The 18,804-nt window shown below is 40.7% G+C and overlaps 1 protein-coding gene across 2 annotated transcripts; it reads right to left on the bottom strand.

The window, feature by feature from the left end:
- Window positions 1-3,035: 3,035 nt before the first annotated feature.
- Window positions 3,036-18,604, bottom strand: NARS1 (asparaginyl-tRNA synthetase 1). Of its 2 annotated transcripts, none has more exons than XM_024132310.3 (15): window positions 18,436-18,604; window positions 17,299-17,378; window positions 15,017-15,082; window positions 14,824-14,916; window positions 14,649-14,738; window positions 13,606-13,684; window positions 12,682-12,752; window positions 11,196-11,282; window positions 9,590-9,811; window positions 9,284-9,483; window positions 8,721-8,856; window positions 8,003-8,116; window positions 5,792-5,923; window positions 5,349-5,480; window positions 3,036-4,518 (listed from the first exon to the last, which is right to left on the bottom strand). In XM_024132310.3, exons 1-15 carry the CDS (start codon window positions 18,476-18,478, stop codon window positions 4,387-4,389), a joined length of 1,677 nt encoding a protein of 558 aa, XP_023988078.1. In that variant the 5' UTR covers window positions 18,479-18,604; the 3' UTR covers window positions 3,036-4,386. The 2 variants fall into 2 exon arrangements, with proteins under 2 accessions (XP_023988078.1, XP_007101514.2); XM_007101452.4 differs by having other exon boundaries at window positions 17,299-17,381; window positions 18,436-18,603.
- Window positions 18,605-18,804: the final 200 nt, after the last annotated feature.

The raw sequence follows: 18,804 nt of genomic DNA on the forward strand, positions 1-18,804 counted from the left end.
GCCGATGGAAAGTCAGCCCTCGACACAAGGGTTTGTAAAAAAAAATAAATAAAATATAAGAAAAAAAAATTTTTTACTATGCTAAAAGAGATAAAAAATTCAATAGAAGGATTGGGGAAAAGGTGAGGAAAGCTCTCAGAAAATAGCAAGCAAGCAAAAAAAAAAAGAGATAAAAGGAGAAATACTATCTGAATAATAGCAGTTGTAGAAAGAAAGAAAAACAAACAAAAGAGGGGACACTTTAAAAAAAAACAGTTTAAGAAAGTTTTCACAACTGAAGGCCCTGACTTTCTGAATTTAAAGAGCCTACCAACTGCCCAGCAGAATGGATGAACAGTCCCAAGGAATATCATCATATTTCAGAACATGGGGACAAGCTTCTAGAATAGACAGGTCATATGTAAAGGACCATGTATGAGAATGCTTGGGAATTCTCCATAGCAACATTGGAAGCTAGAATGGTAACACTGGAAGCCAGGGTTTCAAAATTCTGAGGGAAAAATGCTTTTTAACCCACAATTTTATATAGAGACTATGGTTTAAATGTGAAGATAGATTAAAAACATTTTTTAGATAGGCAAGTACTCAGTGAATTGACGTTCCATGCACCCTTTCTCAGGAAATTACTGGAGGACGTGCTCCACCAAAAAGAGGAAGTAAACCAAGAAACAGGGAAACATGGGATACAGGAAACAGGCTGTCCGTGGAGGAGAAAGGTGAAGGGGATACCTGGGATGGCAGGGAAAGAAGAGCCCAGGACGACAACTATGTTTGAAGACTGGAGTGTGGCTGGTTCACACTACAGCAGACCAGCTCTCGGAGAAGCTTCTATGGGAAGCTAAAACTGATGAGCACCTGATGTGTCTGAGCGTCTTTGGAAATTGAATTAACGATAAAGAAAAAAATAAGATGACTGACTGTTATGGGCAAAATGAAAAGTTGGCCAGAAAAGGAAAAGCAATCGTGGTATACAACATGGTCAACTAAAGTAATGATTTAACTAAGCTGGAAAGAGGGGGAGAAGAGAAGCATGCACATGAACGGTGGGACGGGAAAGGAAGAAGCGCAACCTTCTGCAGAAGAGCAGTAGAGTGTATAAACCGAAAAATCGATCAAGTCATAGAAGCATGTTTTTCTTCATGACATGGAAGTAAATGCTTAAAGAGTAAGTTAAAATTTTGAGCACCACCATTTCTGTGAGCCAGGGTGCTACACTGTATTAAATGTTGACGCCAGAAACCAGCATCTCTGAACTGCAGAGTACACCGATGTTTTTCCAAAGATAATATTCTTCATCTTACCATCACGTTAGCAGTAATCTACGGGTAGAAGGAAACTTTTCAGCATAAGAAACTGAATCATTTCATTGACCAGCAATTAGCAAATACTATGAATGACAGTATTTGTACATCACAGTATCTTTTTTCCTTAGAAGGACTGAATGAAATAATAGGATTCTAAGTTTAAAGGAATTCAACCTTTGGCGTTTCAAACTTCATTCTGTCACTTTTAGCGGTGCACCTTCAGGCTTGTTTTTTAACTTTTCTCAACCATTACCTCAGGGGTAATAGGGCTATTATCCATATATAGGGATTATAGGGCTATAATTATAATTTATATAGTGTATAAATTTATAATTTATATAATTATCACAGAGGTTATTGTGGGGATTAAAGCACGTGACAGTACATGGCCGATACAAACCAGTACTCCATTATTGGCAGCTACCATCATTTTGAGAATTTCCCAGTGTGACTTGAAAGCTAACGAGTGCACAGGTATAGTGTTTTTGTGGCCACTGGCAATATTGGACAGTCTCAACCTTGCCCCAATGTTCCCATTTCAACGTTGAGATTGGGAACAATTTCAAAAGAGATTAATGTGAGATGAATGAGGACCTACAGTCATGATGACGAGAGGCTTAAGGCTGTCTTTAGAAGAAGGAGGTAGCTACTCAGTGACAGTCACACTAAGTCTGCCACAGCCTCAGCTGGGCGGGCTTTTAAAAAGCATCCTGGGCTCAGCCCTGAAATTCGGATTCTATTGGTCTGGGATGAGGCCCAGGCACCAGTAATTTTATAGTCCCAAGCGACCCCAATGCGTAGGAAGGTTGCTTATGACAGAATCTTACTGCCCTATACACTAAACAAGAAATTTTTAGGAAATGCTAGAGGCAGCCATGTGTGGGGAGCTGGGTGGGTGCAAACGGCTGTAAGACCTTGACAAAGTCAGTATTTAAGTCATTTGAATTGCTACAGTATTAGCCTCCCAGCTGTCTCCAAAGCAGGTCAGCTACACAAGTACCAAAGGCAAAGGGGGCTGCTGGCGTGAGAATCACGTATCAGGAAGAGGTTTCAGGCAGGAGAGGGCGGTGAGATGAGTCCCGCGAGAGCAGGAACTCAGAACCGGGTGTTGTGAGGCGGACACTTGGCAGGGATGTGGGATGGGCTTGTGACGCTTACATTACAGGGACAGCCAGAGTGAAGGGAATGCAAGTCCGCGTGCACGAGGCGCGCTGCTCGGGTTCTTGGTTTGACGTCACCACAATCTTGACTCCGTTATCCCCAGCTAATCCCACGGTTCTCAGTATTTAAAACTTTTAGCCCATTTATACAATTAAAATCTAACCTAATTGAGCCTAACCTCGTCACCTAAATTCTGATCAAATGAACTGCCTAGTTGAATCCAGTTAGAGCCCATTCCCATTCTTACAAGTATTTTTCATTTAAAGATAGAGGCCAAATATACTACAAATGCCCCATTTCCATCTGTCATTTTACTTAACTGCAAAATAAGATATAATCTAATGTGTCCAAAATTAATACAAAAAGGATTATTAAAATGATGTAACTAGGACCCACAGCTAATTTTTTAAAACCATTCCTTTTCATTACCATGTACTTTTACTAATACCTACCAAATTCAGGAATATCGAGTTTCACATATACAAATCATGAAAAATAAAGATTTTAAAAATGCAAAAGGCATGAACTAATTAATGTGAAACAGAGACAATCAGCTTAAAAAAAATTAAGTCAGCAAAGAGTTTTTACGTGTATCCATTTATTGATTGCTGGGAATACAGCTTATTGAGGATACATGACATGCATTTTGGGGGAAAATTAACCAAATCTGAAATGAAGCCATTCAATAAGCCTGCAAGTTAATAAGTTAGCACAGATTAGACCTAAAGACGCAGCGTGGGGTGACTCCAACAGCCATGCAGGGCTGTCATGAAGATTCCCGCTGCAAATACTTTTGGAACTTATTTATTTACTTTTAAAAAATAAATTTATTTATTTATTTATTTTTGGCTGCATTGGGTCTTCGTTGTTGCGTGTGGGCTTTCTCTGGTTGCGGGGCGCGGGCTTCTCATTGCGGTGGCTTTTCTTGTTGCAGAGCATGGGCTCTAGGCGCAAGGGCTTCAGTAGTTGTGGCTGAAGGGCTCCAGAGTGCAGGCTCAGTAGTTGTGGCACATGGGCTTAGTTGCTCTGCGGCATGTGGGATCTTCCTGGACCAGGGGTCGAACCCGTGTCCCCTGCATTGGCAGGCGGATACTCAACGACTGTGCCATCAGGGAAGCCCGGGAACTTATTTATTCTTACTTAGGAGCTACCAGGGAAGAGTGAAGATCACCCTGCCTCTTTAGTTTGAACTAATGCTAGGAAGAATGCTGTTCACTGAAGTGCCAAAAAACAAAAACAAAAAGTTGCTCTTACTTCAAACTGTTTAGGGCCATTCCACTTTTACAAATTCTTCCAAATCAATTCGTATGCTTTAGAATTATATAAGCAGCTATCAGATTTAGAAAAGATTAACAACTGAGGCAAAAGACTATTCATTTCATTCCTGTATCTACTGCTGATTTATACTCTGTTCTAATACTAGCAGATTTTTACAGCGTATTGTCAATTTTTCCCCACGGTGTTTCTTTTAACTCACTGATAGAATAAAACGATGTAAATTAAAGAATTCCAGTTACACTTAAAAAGACAGAAAGATTAAGTTAGTGGAATGTCTCAGACTATAAGTTAAAACTAATCATATATGTGGTACATATGACACAAAGATTATAACCTAAAATTGGATAAAATGCTGGAATATATTCATTACTGCAGAGTTACATGCCACATATTTTCCCCCAAACTTTGTAACGCGTTTTTTTTCTTAAAATGACACCATCAATGTCACTTGATATTCAAATGATTTGGATTGCTTTTCATGGTAGCAGGAATAAAAAACAAAAAGAGAAAACAGAAATGGATATACCCCAGTGGAATAAAAAAGGGAAGATTTTGGCTGTTTTTTTTTTTTTTTTTTTTTTAAAGAGGCAGCCTGTTCCTTCCATGAACCGTGTTCTTTCCTTAAATCTCCAGGAGGAATCGGTTATGGCTTGCAGCGCTGGACAAATCGAGGGTACAAGCATACATCTCGGATGTGGTATCTATCCAGAATCCAGGTTAAGAATCGTTCCAAGCCCAGGCCATAGCCTCCATGTGGACATGTGCCATATTTTCTCTGTTTAGAGAGAGAGAGAGAGAGAGAGAGAGAGAGGGAGGGAGGGAGGGAGGGAGAGCGATAGAGAGGAATAAATGCTCAGTTTAAAATTTTGTCCAGAGTCTCCCTGGCGGTCCAGTGGTTAGGACTCTGCACATTCACTGCCATGGCCCCAGGTTCAATCCCTGGTCGGGGAACTAAGATCCCGCAAGCTGCATATCATGTCCAAAAAAGAAAATTCAAAAAATAAATTTTGTCTGAAATAGTTAAAATTTTCTACTGTAAAATGAGTCAGCTTATTGTGGTTAAGAATTCAACCCCTTATAGCTGATTCACTTTGCTGTACAGCAGAAACTAACACAACATTGTAAAGCAACTATACTCCAATAAAAATTAATTGAAAACAACAACAAACAAAACAACAAAAAGAATTCAACCCTTAATCTATACTCCTCATGGACCACATGTGAAAAAATAATTCGGTATGAAAAATAAACCAAGGATTTGCCACCCTGGAAAGAAGAGATTTCAAACTTTTAAATTAAGTTAATGTCTCCGTTTATCAGAAGAAAATGAAAGACTAGATATTGGTAGGATCTAATGACATTTTAAAAAATTCAGTAGCCACAAGCAAGGCCAGGAGTTAATAGGTTTTCAAATTAAGTTAATATATTATTGGCCAAAGACAAAACTAGCAGTATTCACATGCCACATTATTATAACCATGAAACTGAATATAGCTCATTCAAATGTCAAAGTATCACCCTGAGTACTTCTCTTTTAAAAATCTCAATTTATACAGAACTATTACAGTGAAGAAAATTTAAAGTGATTAACAAAATTCTTTTTACCTGATCTGTGTACCAGTAATAGGGAGTGGGGTCAATTCCTTCTCTTTTATAACCTGCCAGTATCTCTTCATTATCCCAGATACGCATCGAGCCTCCCACAATCTCACCGACATTGGGCATCAACACGTCGACCTTTCAAAATGAGTAAATAAAATGCGGTTACTACTAGGCTCTCGGTCACGGCTTTGCTCTAGAGTTTAAATGAAAATCACAATTAAGCTCCTATAACTAAAGGAGCACAACGATCATGCAAAATTCAGATATATTATTCAAATTCTATAATTTAACAAGATAGGTTAAACCCAATCAGAGGACAAAAAACACTTCTTTAAGTATTGTAGATTTATAATGAAATATTTGCTGTGAGCTGTATCTTATTCCAGTGGCAGTGCCCACCCCTTTAAAAAGCAAAATCTCTAATACTATCTGAATCCCAAACTGACAGATTCGGTAAGGCGGGAATCCTCGGGACATCGCTGCATATAGAAGGACTTGATCTCCACAGGAAATCGACACAGCAAGATGGGCTCATTAATGGTGTCCGTCATCAGTCTCTCAGGAGCTTCTGGGATATCCTGAGGTTAAATAAGGCTTCATTAACATTTACAACTCGAAAGGCAACGAGACAGAAGCAGCTCTTTGACCCAGTAGCAGCCCTTCACCGTATTCATGCAACAGAGTCCAGAATACGCACCCACCCATAATCCATAACCAGGTGGGTGTTAGGGACAATTTCTGCAAAATGAACTGTAAATAGATCTGCCTCCTCCTACAGTGTATCTGTGCCATATTGCTTGAGGAACGAAAACACACACAAAAAACAAACAACCTCCCAGATACTGCTCAGTTATTTTTTTTCCCAGTGGCCAGTTTTATCTAGGTCTGAAGCAAACGCAGTCCACTCAGTCCCACAAGGCATAAGATCATCAGTGAATGCTCCGCAACATCAGTGATCTACACACAGAGTATGTTATTAATGACACCAATCTTTAAACTCTCCTGTTCTCTCTGCTTCTTCCCTGTTACAATAAATCTGCATGCCTTCGGTGGCAGTAAGACACAGTCATAAGACAAATAACCAGCGTCAAGCTTAGAAGTGTACCCACACCTGGAGTAGTTGGCCAAGACAGGGAGATGATGATGAATCAAGTTAACCTGCTTCCCTCTCAAACACCCTTCAGTAAACCACACGTAAATTCAAGTTAAAACTGAAAACTCTTGTCCCGGTAAAAACAGATTGAGAGAACTGGACAAGACTCATTGATTTGTTTAATGTCAGAAACTGAGAGGGAGCTTAGCCATCACCTGGCACAGCTGTTTTCAAGCTCTCGTCCCTGGAGCCCTGCGTCGCCTAAAGTCCAGAGAGGAAACGGGAGGTGAGTGGGAGAGCTCTGGTCTCTCCGCCTGTAACTGCTTTACATACTAGAGTCCTGCATACAACTGAACTGGGGGAAAAGGGGTCGTACTGCACATTCCGAAAAGTTTGAAGACCTCTTCTCTACTCTAGCGCCCTCATGTGTATGGGATGATACTGACACAAAGAGGAAATGCTGACACACATGGAGGACTTCCTGCGCCTCGGCCCTGCTGAGCATTTAGCTCATTAAGTTCTCATAACTTTGCAAGGTGGACGTTACCTCCAAGGCAGAGATAGGGAACCAGAGAGCGGGGTCGCTGGCCTTAAGTTAACCACCAATAAGGACAGAGGTGGGAGCAAAGCCCACCTGGGGGGCTTCTTACTCCAAAGCTTGTTCTTTCCACTCAATCACACTACTTTGCTGAGTGCTGGGCGATAACAGTTCTCAGGTTTTCAGCACAGAATTTGGTTATTATACATCATCAACTGAATTCATGATACAATAAAAGTAATTTACATAGACCTAGTACACTGTCTGTCCTCTGTAAATTCTTTCTAAAAACAAAAGAAAACTCTAGTTAGCAGCTATTACTCACATTTCATCTGTAAAACAGATTTGCAAATACTATGTAAAGAGTGGTTAAATGCACAGGGAAGAGGGCTTAGAAAAATGTTAACAATCTATACCCCCAAAACATGCTGGGAGGGTAGTCCTGGGCAAGACAGACATGCTGAGTGTATCTGGGGCACCGGGCCACCTTCCTCAACAAAGCCTCCTCTCTTGGTTTCTGCATTTTAATCAGTGGCGATTTTCTTCTTTGAATTGCCTCCATATGAAGGAGTTATAATTCACTGTTTTGTGGGGAGGAATCCTTTTTGAAAGAGCTAGACGGTTTCTCCAGAAAACCAAAACAAATATAGACACATACCAACACTGTGCATGTGATTTCAAAGTTTATAACTTTCTTAAGCATCCTGCCAGTCTAGAGAATTACAGCTAGAGCGTGTAAGTCAAGACCACAGAGTGATCATGGAAGAGGAAAGGGATAAAGGACGGGATGTGAAGGCTACAAACTTGCTAATATTTACTGAACTCTACAGAAAAGGCACTGCTCTAAGGTCTACTCTACATCTACTAAGCCACGGATCCTCAGACAACCCCGAGAAGAAGGGTCCGTGGTTATCATTTATTTGACAACAGCAGATGCCTTCTGCATCACTCGTTAATTAACCAGAAGTAGCAATCCACTTAAGCACAAGGCTACCTTTGAAACAACGACTAGAAAGGAATACATACCTCTCCAAATTCATAGAAAGTTCCATCTTCTTTCTTTATATTGTGTTCTTTTAGCCACACAAGAGCATCTGAATAGTTCATCCGTTTGAAAGGCCGTTTGGGGGGCTTGAAGTTCTACAGTCGAAAGGAAAAATACAGTGTATATAAAGAAACCATTCACACTAACATTTCCATTTTAAGAAACACTATTTATCATTATTATAAAATATTATTTCAGACTTAAAAACAATGTGGGGAATTCCCTGGCTGTCTAGTGGTTAAGACTCCACACTTTCACTGCTGAGGGCCTGGGTTCCATCCTGGTCGGGGAACTAAAGACACGCAAGCCACGTGACGCGGCCAAAAAGAAAAAAAAAAATTAGTCTGGAAATGAGTGAAGGGAGTCAAAAAGTATAAACTTCCAGTTATAAAATAGGTAAGTTCCATTAACAAGATGTAATGCACAGCATGGTTACTAGAGTTAATAACTCTGTATTGTTTTAGATATATAAAATTATTATGCTGTACACCTAAAACTGATATAATGTTATATATCAATTATACCTATATATATATATATTAATCATTTATTTCAAAGCTCACAAAGCTATTAAATCTATAAAAACCTAAAAAAAAAAATACTGAAAAAACCTAAAAACCATAAAAATCTAAAAAAAAGACTTCACTGCCTTCCGAAGCAGGATCCTAATTTTGTGTTGCCATACAATGGCAGACCTACCGGGTTGAGGTCACGCACCACGCTTGCTGCGGGTGATTTCAAGACTCTATCGACCACGTCACAGACCAAGTCCTCCAATCGGTTCAGGAGCTCCTCAAAGGTCAGGAAAGGGCACTCTGCTTCCACGTGAGTGTATCTGAGGAACAAGACAGTAGCTCACAGCCTCTCTTCTTTTCACAAAGTTTCTCTTAAGCAAGGGTTTTAATGCTGGGGAAACCGTCCAGAAAGGGAAAACTCCCACCCTGCTAATCAACTCCCAACTCTCCAAAGGAGTTTTAGCCGCCCCGCCTTCCTTTCCCCCTTAATAGTCATTTCTTGTTTATTCCTCAACACATAAAGGGTCAAGACAAAGTGCATGAACAGATCTTAGTGAGTTGTGGCCTAAGAGGCAAAACTTCTGAGACAGTTTCCATTAATTTATTCAACTGCCCTTCATATAGCCTCTTAATACATCAGAGGTTTTTACACAGCCATCATTTACCTACATCAAGATTGCTTCTCTAAACATATTTTCTTTAAAAAAAAAAAAATTTTTTTTAAATAAAAAAATGACAATTCTGTACTCAGCCAGGTGCCTTCGTGTTCTGGATTGTTCTGCCCTGTATGACTGTGCGATACAAAAAACATCTCCCAGAGCTGGAATGCAGGTCTCCAGGTATAGCTGAGAGGACTGAGTCAGATACGCCTCTTCCCCAAAATAGTCCAGCTTGAAGAGTGTGGCACCGCCTTCCACTTGTGTTTGCACTAACGTTGGAGGACTGATCTATTCAGGTGGAAAGGAGTAAATAAAGGCCTTCTGTAAGCACCACTGTTCAAGTTCAAAAATGCCAAAAGGCACTGTTTGCAAAGGATGATGAACGCATACTCACTTCGTAGTACCCCCTATCGAAGAAGTGATCTCTAAAGCACCTGGTGACCACAGAACGTGCTTTTAGGATTTTGGACATGTTTTCTCCCCGGATCATCATGTGTCTGTTGTTGAGCTGGACGTCAACGTCAGACTCCTCGTTGATTAAGTTATCAGCGCCTCCAGCGGGGGCCAACCCAATCAGTTCCCAGAAGTCACAATTCAGCTCATGGCCCCCTGGAGCCTACATTTTTTAAAAAGGGGTAGGGAGGGAGAAGGAAACAGAAAATTTACAGTGTGAAAGATTCTAATTTATATAAAAACTTTTAGTAAGCTCATATTTCTAAGAACCTTATCATTATTAGCCTACCCTTCTAAAAACGAAGACCCAATAATTGAATTTTATATTTATTTAATATTTCTTTCAGACTAAATACACATACACGAATTTTAAAAGATAGAAAAGCACAAACCAGAAAATAAAATAAACTATAATCCCACGACTTGGAGTGACCGCTAACTATGGTCAACATTTTGGTATATCTTTCTAGCCTTTGCCCAATAATTTAAAAGTAACATAATACCCACATTGAAAAACTCCTTAAATACAAAGGTCTCACTAAAAGGTGTTTCTCTTTGGAACATATATATATATAGTAAAAATTCAAATTCTCCCTAATAATTCCATTGAAAGCATTACATTTTAGAAGCCACACGGTATGAAATATATAGCTATCTTGGTACCAAACACTGGACAGCAAGTAATATCACAAAAACCATTCCATTATGCAATCACGTTACTTTCAAGGAAAATTCAGTAAACTTGAACCAGATATTCACTCTTAACATAGGTTCTTTACATAGACTCTGGGAGACTCTCTTTTATCAGTATTTCTAGTCTATCAGGAGGACACTATGGGCTCCCTCTGGTGGTTGATATGTCACGTTTGTTTGTTTTCTTTCCCAACAAACAAACATAACCTCAATTGTTACTTGACCAATAATTACCAACAAGTAACTCTAACTGGTATAGGTTACATGCCTGTTGGCTGGGGAACAAACAACTCTCTATCAAACCTAGCTTTAAGTTTTTTAAAAAGAGGCTTTCAAATTCTATCTTTAAAGTTTCAGATTTATTTTATTTTATTTATTAAATATTTATTCGGCTGCACCGGGTCTTCGTTGCAGCGTGCGGGATCTAGTTCCCTAACCAGGGATCGAACCCGGGCCTCCTGCATTGGGAGCGAGGAGTCCTGACCACTGGACCACCAGGGAAGTCCCCAAAGTTTCAGATTTAGATCACTGTTCTTTCCTGAAAAACTTTCGGTAGACTAAATTTTCATTTCCACTTAGCTGAAAAATTATTCACATACACACAGCAAATTGTTCTCACCCATGAAGTTTATTCAGGAATTCCTTAGGTTGAAAATCCCTGAGATCGTTACAAGAGCACACAAGCTGTACAGTATACGTATCTCACCAGAAAAGGAAAAGGCATTCTAAATTTAGCAAGTGCATCACATTTGTATATTTATATGCCAAATACCAAAAGTATCAATACAAATAAAGACACTGGAAAACAAACAAGTACACAACTCTTCTCTCAGTGAGGAACTCAACGCACTCACCTGCTTGCCCTTTGGGGTAAGATTTAGCATTCCATACACTGCGACACTACTCTCAGTGGACAAGACTACTCCATTGTAACACTGACACTATAAGAAGATCAAGTTCAAATTCAGTTACTCACATTTACATTAAAATAGTCTACCACATAGAAAGCAAAAGGAATTATTTACAAACAAGTTATCTCGTCCAAAACTAGTAAAATAAGACAGCCATCAAACATTTATCTATATACAGATACACATACATATATGTAAATACATACTTTACATACGTACACATGCATAAATAACACTAGCCCATATCTCTCAAAAATATCTGGAAAGTTCGTTTCTCTTTTTCTTTAAAATTCAGACTATTAAAATAATACACAGAGTTCACTTAAGACTATGATAATCAATACTTGTTAAAATCATTAGGAGAAAAGTGATGGAAAACTTTATAAAGGAGGGATCAGGCCATCAACATCTGAACCCACTAATCATAAAGACAACCTAGAGTTATGTGCTTCATGATGTGATGTCATTGGAAGAATACAGCTTTGTCCATGAAGTAGTTATATCAAGAAGCAGCAGCAGAACCTGAATCTGACCAGACCTAACCTCCAGCTTATAAGAAATACAAAGGATAGAGGAACATGTTAAATGACACCTTATGATGCAAGCAACCAAATCCAGAATGTGAGAAGTCCCACAGGACCAATGACCAGACTTTTTCCAATAAACGGCAAGGGGGAGTGGGGTGGAGAAAAGAGAATGAAAAGGGGGATCTGTTATAGATTAAGAGCGATTTCAGAGACATATCAACTAAATGCAACATGTAGATCTTGTTTGGCTCCTCATTCAAACCAACCAACTGTAAAAAAGACATCATGAATCAATTGGGAGAATCTGACTGGATATTTAGGAGTTGTGCTAATTTGGGGGGGTGATAATGGTAGCGTGGTTATATTAAAAATATTTCTTCTTGGTGATGCATATGCAAGTATGTTTATAGGAAATATGAAGTCTGGGAGGTAAAAGGGGGGAGCAGTAAACCAGAACTGGCCAAATATTAATCATTACTCGTTATGGACTTAACGTGTATCCGCTGCAAATTCTTATGCTGAAACCCTTCTCTGCTCTCTGCTATGTGAGGATGAGCACACAACAGGAAGTGGGTAGTCTGCAACCCAGAAAAGGGCCCTCACCAGAACCTGACCATGCCGGCACCCTGATACGGACTTCCAACCACTAGAACCATGAGGAATAAACTTCTGTTGTTCACAAGCCACCCAGTTTATGGTACTTAGTTACAGCAGCTCAACTAAGATGTTACTGAAGCTGAGTGGAGAGCATGTGAGGTTTCTTCCTACTGTTCCATTTCTGAGATGTTGGAAATTTTCCACAATAACACAAAATAAGTACAGACTCTAAGAGTCCCAAAACTAACAATAAAGTAACCTATTGAAAAAAACTGACTTTTCATCGTAAATATGAAAATATTTACCAAATCATCTGACAAGACACACTGGAGATAACCCGTACCATCCCGCAACACCAGAAACATTAAATTCTTTCCTAAAAACGAGAAAGAGAAGTTTAGCTAGATTGTTCGAGAGGCGCTTGAAAGCACTTTCTCATAATTTAATCTTATGTAAAGGAACCGCCACGGTTAAATGTTGAAAGTTCAAACCTCCCACATGGCCCCATTCCTCTGAAGGGTTCACCAGTAATATCACTACTCAGTGTCTGGAAAGTATTTTGCCTTCTTCATTTTTCAAACCCTTCATACTTTTAAACCCTGTGTGAGCCTCCTGACCCACACAATCATGGGAAAGCAAGACAGTAAGCATGTGAGTCGAGGGATTAAGTCTTATTCACCTTTGAGTCCCCTGCAATACCTAGCAAAGCGCATTCAGCGGGGGGTGATATATACTGCCGCACAGAAGCACTCTTGGTTTTTTATGCCCCCTTTCTTTTTACGGAGGATTTGACAACCACTTACAATAAAAGACATGTAATAAAATAATAAAAGCAGAAAGAGAAAGCAAAACACCACGACCAAGTACAAATATACTAATTATAAAAATCAACATCACTGCCATCAGTTAAGTTTCAGATTTGGCTCTGCACTTCCGGTAATATACCCGCTGCTTTCCTTAAAGAACTCAATTCAATTAGACAAATATTTCCTGGATACCTCCTGGTCACTGTGACTGCTTACAGTTAAGTACCATTTAAATAATTTTTAAACTTTCAATAGTCGTATTAAATAAGGACCAATTTAGGATACAAATTAGTACTTCCTTTAAAAAGCTAGCGTTCTCAAACAAAAATACCCCCAAGTAAATGTTTTTTTTTAATGTTCTTCATCATCTAAGAGCAGGGATATTGAAAATTAAAGAGAGAAAAGGACAGCTATGCCAGTTACCTTGCCTACGCAGCCTGTGGACCCAGCCAAATACCTTTACTCTTTGGCCTCTGTATCCTTCTAATTCACGAATCTTCACCTGTCAAGTTAAAATAAAAAAAACATTTGACCCAGCATGTCCTTTTTCACATACCAACTTTGTCATGAGTATGAGACAGATGGCAGAAAAGTGTTAAAGATTCACAAGTGGTGTAAAACTGCTGACAGTCACTCTACTTACAGGTCAGAGCCAAAAAATTTCACCACACTGGAGGGGTTAAAAAAAAAAAAAAATCCAAGTCTTCTTTCTCTTAGTGCAAAACTGTCAGTGAAACAACCAGAACTTCAGACATTGTTCTATAAAATCAATGAATTCACAATAGCAACAAGCCTCCTCCACGCAGAGCCCTCTCCCTGACCTCACCACCCCTCCCACCACGCTGGGTGGTGGAAACTAACCAGGCCGGCTTTTCCTCTGAGGGACGGAGGAGAGAGAGGAGGGGAGGAAGGGGTTGGCGGGTGTGGACAAGAAAACAGCTTCCTCGCTAAGGAAGCAAGAAAAAAATGACAATTCAGCAGCAGTAAGAACCATTTGAATTCTAACCATGTCCATTCACAGTCCAGCATTCTGGTCTAGAAAGACTACAGACATAATCAAATTTCAAAAAAAAAAAAAAAAAATTACAAAAACTTTTTCTTTATTTAAGAAATCATGAAAATCTTGGATTTCAACCTCTATCTTTTACTGTGAGGAAACTGACACCCAGCGAGGGTAAAATCACTTGTCTGAGACCACACAGCCCACCAGGCCTGGATTCCAGGGCTGCTGGCTTTTAGTCGGGAGAGAATTCGTTCAACATGCAGTTCCTAAATTTTATCAAAAAATGAGCCCCGCAAGGACCAGCCTCATAACTCTCAAACATTACTGCGCTCTCTCCGTTTTGAAAGAAAAGAAGAGACAAAGGGTGCAAAGGAACAAAGCACGTGGCATCCCCCTCAGACACAGAAATAACAGTTTGACCCCATGAGTCCACAATATTTGAAACGATACACATCACACTTACGCAATTTGGCTCTGGAAGACTTGGGTCGTTTTTAATGGTAATCTTCTTTGCTTCTTCCAGGTTCTTCTCTCTTCGTAAATTGTCTTCTGCCTAGTTTTAATAACCAGGCAATTTGTTAACATGGCTTCTGGTGGCCCAACTTGAAAAATGTTCACAGAGCAAATCTACTGCTCACCTCTTTCTTTTCCCGGGATTCACTCTTCATCTGTTCCCTGTGCCACAGTTTTCTAATGTTCTTCATCTGTGATTTAGAAATAACATCCCACCTCTGGAGGGATAAACAGATATTTAATGTTTTCAAGACCGCTGTATTCTAATGAAAGTTTCTTCACAAAATCTAATTCTGTAAAGCTTTGGGTTCATCCTACCTCGTTTTCTTTTTGTGAATCTACGTAAATGGTAGGAAAGGGTTCTTTTCCAACTGTCATCAAAGCCTTGGGGAGGGAGGGAGAAAGAAAAAGAACATTTCTTTAACATTGTACAATGTTTAAAATCAAAATAACACCTGAATTCTGAGGTAATTTTGATCACCTAGAACATAATCGAGAGCCCAGAAGAAAGCATAAAGACCCCACCAGCCAAAGGTCAATGTTGACAGAAGAAATGGCGGAACATTCAAAGAACATTTTGCTTAAGGTAGAACGTCCTTTCCCAAACAATTCTAGCAAGTTCGGCTACATAGTATATAGTTTCCCATACTAGTGGACTAGAAGCAACAGATTTTAAGTGGCCATAGGGACCGACAGGAGGTACGCTGACAACAACAGAAGAGACAGCTGACAGCAAAGGCCAACTGCAGGGCACATACAGACGGTTAATCCTCACGAAGAAACCAGGGAAGTCATTTCTGAAACTCTCTCAACAGCATAATGGTTAGGTACACAGAAGGCTAAGTTTCATTTAATTGGAAAAATTCCTGTGTGTAGAATGTATGTACCTCTTTTCACCAATACTGGGACATATCAGACATCAATATTATCATTTAATATTTTATAGTTTGTATTCCTTTTTTAAAAAAATAGATAGTTGAAAGTATGTAAAAGATAACTGTTTTATTAACTGCTTCAAATATTCCTTCAAATTTTCTCCTAAGTTATCATCAACCAAGAAATGCAATGAATTACTGTCTCTAGTGTAAGATCTGAAGCTTATGAAAACGGACCTTTTCTTAAGATCTAGTTTCCAAACCTGAAAAATACTTTTCATCTTGATTTAACACTAGTCTCAACTCAATTATTGCTGCAGAGGAGGAGGCAACCTGGCTCTTCCGGAAACATCCAGGAGAGCTCAGCTCCTCCTTTTAACAATTAAACTTTGTAAGGATATTTGTAAATCACTAAGAATTCATTTACTACCCGACAGTCCGTACGGATCCGATCCCTCCTTTGTTAATCACTGATATTGAAGGAGTCAAACTGTGATTCTCCAAATCAGAACGGCACACTTCTGCTAACAGCGACATTTTGCAAACATTCATCTAAACACTACTGTCAGTTCTGGGGAGCCACAGGAATCACCCCAACAATCCAAAATGAGAAAGATTTCCCTCTAAGAGTTAAAAAATTAAGACCCATGGTTGACACATCAAAACATAACCAGAGTATGAGCTAAAAGAGGAGAGAATGGTCCCAGGACAGGAACACTTGATAATAACCTAAATGAATACTGTAACAAAGCTCACAAGAAGGGGGATTGGCCAGACTCAGATACACAGAAAAGAAGTGTCAGGGCAGTGCTCTTCCTGGTGCTGTCCTGGGAGAGGGCTTTAATCAACTTCCTTATGTAGCAGCTGTAGCCATTCCAGTCTACAGGCAAGCCCACGGCTACTTTCAGAGGGATGTCTTCGGCCCACACCGTAACCCGATGCCATCAGGTACCTACTCAATCCTGAGTCGAAGCTCTCGAAGAACCCATCTGAACTGTATCTGGCTTTCCGTGTAAGTCTGCTTAAAGAGAATATGCTAAACTCATTGGAGGATTCTACACCCTGAGAAATAATAGTATGTTGTTAAATTAGCATCCTGGCTTTAGGCTCCAGACTCATGAGTTCCTGAGTGCCTGCTCTGTTCTTGGTACTGATATAAATCAGGTCTTTGAGTCTCAAGGCTCAAGATCACATCTGGATTCGAATGGTAAATTCACCAAGAGAACTCTTAGGAGTCAGTTTGGAAGAAATGTGAGCATAAACTCAGCATGACTAAGGGAAGATGATTTTTATTTCTACAAGAATTAAAAAACTGGCCAACTGACTCATTGGAGAGAAAAATTCCAAGATGTGATGCCGTATGGTAAGGAAGAAAAGAAGATACCTATTAAAAATGTTCAAGAAGAATTCCCTGACGGCCCAGTGGTTAGGACTTGGCCCTTTTGCTGACAAGGGCCCAGGTTCAATCCCTGGTCGGAGAACTAAAGATCCCACAAGCCTTGAGGCACGGCCAAAAAAAAAAAAAAAAAAAAAGTTCAAAAAAGTTTAGACGAAGATCATCTAATATCCTTAAAGCTACATATCTGTATACGCCCCTTACTTGCCCTTTTCGTAAAGTTCTCTTCAAACCTAGTGCTTTAAATAAAACTCCTGACAAGTCACATAATAACTGACATGTGTCATTAATAAATGCAAAGTCGTTTCCTAATGAGAAAGAAGCTCTACCTTAAGGCCTGTTTTAAAAGGTTTCTCCTTGGTTCCATCACCAGTAGCATCACTTCCCTCTCGGTCTGAGACATACAGCTCTGCTGTTTCACAAAAAGAGAATAAGTTACTCACTTGGCCAATAATTATCAGTCACCTCATACTGCAGCTACTTTATCCATTCTTTATCTTTGTAAACAAAACAAGCATCTGATTGGTAAAAATTATCAAGGTCCGAAAGAAATTATATCATAACTATCCCACCCGCCTATCAAGGACATCCATCCCATAAAAAAGGATTAGTTAAATTTAGCTTTTCAAAAGGAACTTTGATCATTTTCATTTGCGGTACTGCTTCTATCTACTCGAATCCCCAACAACAAACCAATGGCTTGTCAGTTGGCCAGACCAAACTGGAAGCTTGGATGTTGTACCTTAAAAGCCAGAGTGACCCTGAAGAATTCACTTAACCTTTCTGGGCTTGTTTCTGAGCCTATAAAATGAGGAAAACAATACCCATCTTGAAGTACTGAGGATGAAATATATTAAGCGGATATGCTGGTGCTAGAGCACAGAAATCAAATACCAGTTTTCTCTGGTCTTTAAAGGAAACCAAAGCTCTGACTGAGGTTAAACAAACTGAAAAAGGCCTCACAAGGAGTAAGCGAGCAGAGACATCAACCCAGGTCTCCTAAATCTCTTCCTTTTCCTACTGCACCAGATGGTCTCCCAGGAAGTCTCAATATAAGTGAGGATATGTGAAAAAGAATTCGCATTCTGAAATCCTTTCCTGCCGGTCACTTGGAAGAGTCACGTATTTGGGGGCTGCCCTGAGGTCTGGCCATGCCTCTCTCTGCCTACGTCTCAGCTGAATCACGGGATTTCTCGCAGTGGGGCCGGGCCGGGAGCTGCCGCTACCCCAGGCGGGGCACCCAGGGCTCGAGTGGAGCCGGGCCTGCTGCGCGAGCGCGGACCCACGGTGGGTCCTGGCCCCTCCTCCCGCCCACCCCCATTCACGTAAACAGCGGCGGGGCGCCCAGTCCGCGCCGGGCACCAGGGTAAGTAAGAGCTGTATTCGGCCGGAACAAGGCTGCTGCCCCAAGCAGGAGCGCCACGCCGCGCCACTTACACACCCCGGGGTCCCGGAGCCTCACTCACCTAGCACCATCCCCGCGGTCGCCCTGGTCACCTCCAAGGACATCGCCTCCAACACGCCGCCGCCTTATCACCCGCAAAGTGCAGCGGCGGCTTCCTCAACTCGGAGGTTGCATCAGATAATGTCGTGCAGAAGTCGCAGTAAGTCACCCGAGCGTCGCGGCTCCATTGGTTACAGGAGGTTACGGAGCGTGGGCGAGCGGCGCCGCAGCCGCCATCTTTGGTCCGGGCCTAAGCAACTTCCGGGTGTGGCTCCGCCCCGCTCCCCTCGCTCCCTCCCCGCTCCCCTCGCTCCCTCCCCGTGAGCTGGGGGCTCCCGGGGGCACCACCGGGGACTCCTTGGCCCCCCCAACATCCGGGTGGCGCTGCAGT

Source organism: Physeter macrocephalus, chromosome 19 (genome assembly GCF_002837175.3).
Source record: "Physeter macrocephalus isolate SW-GA chromosome 19, ASM283717v5, whole genome shotgun sequence".
In the NCBI taxonomy this organism is placed as follows: Eukaryota; Metazoa; Chordata; class Mammalia; order Artiodactyla; family Physeteridae; genus Physeter; species Physeter macrocephalus.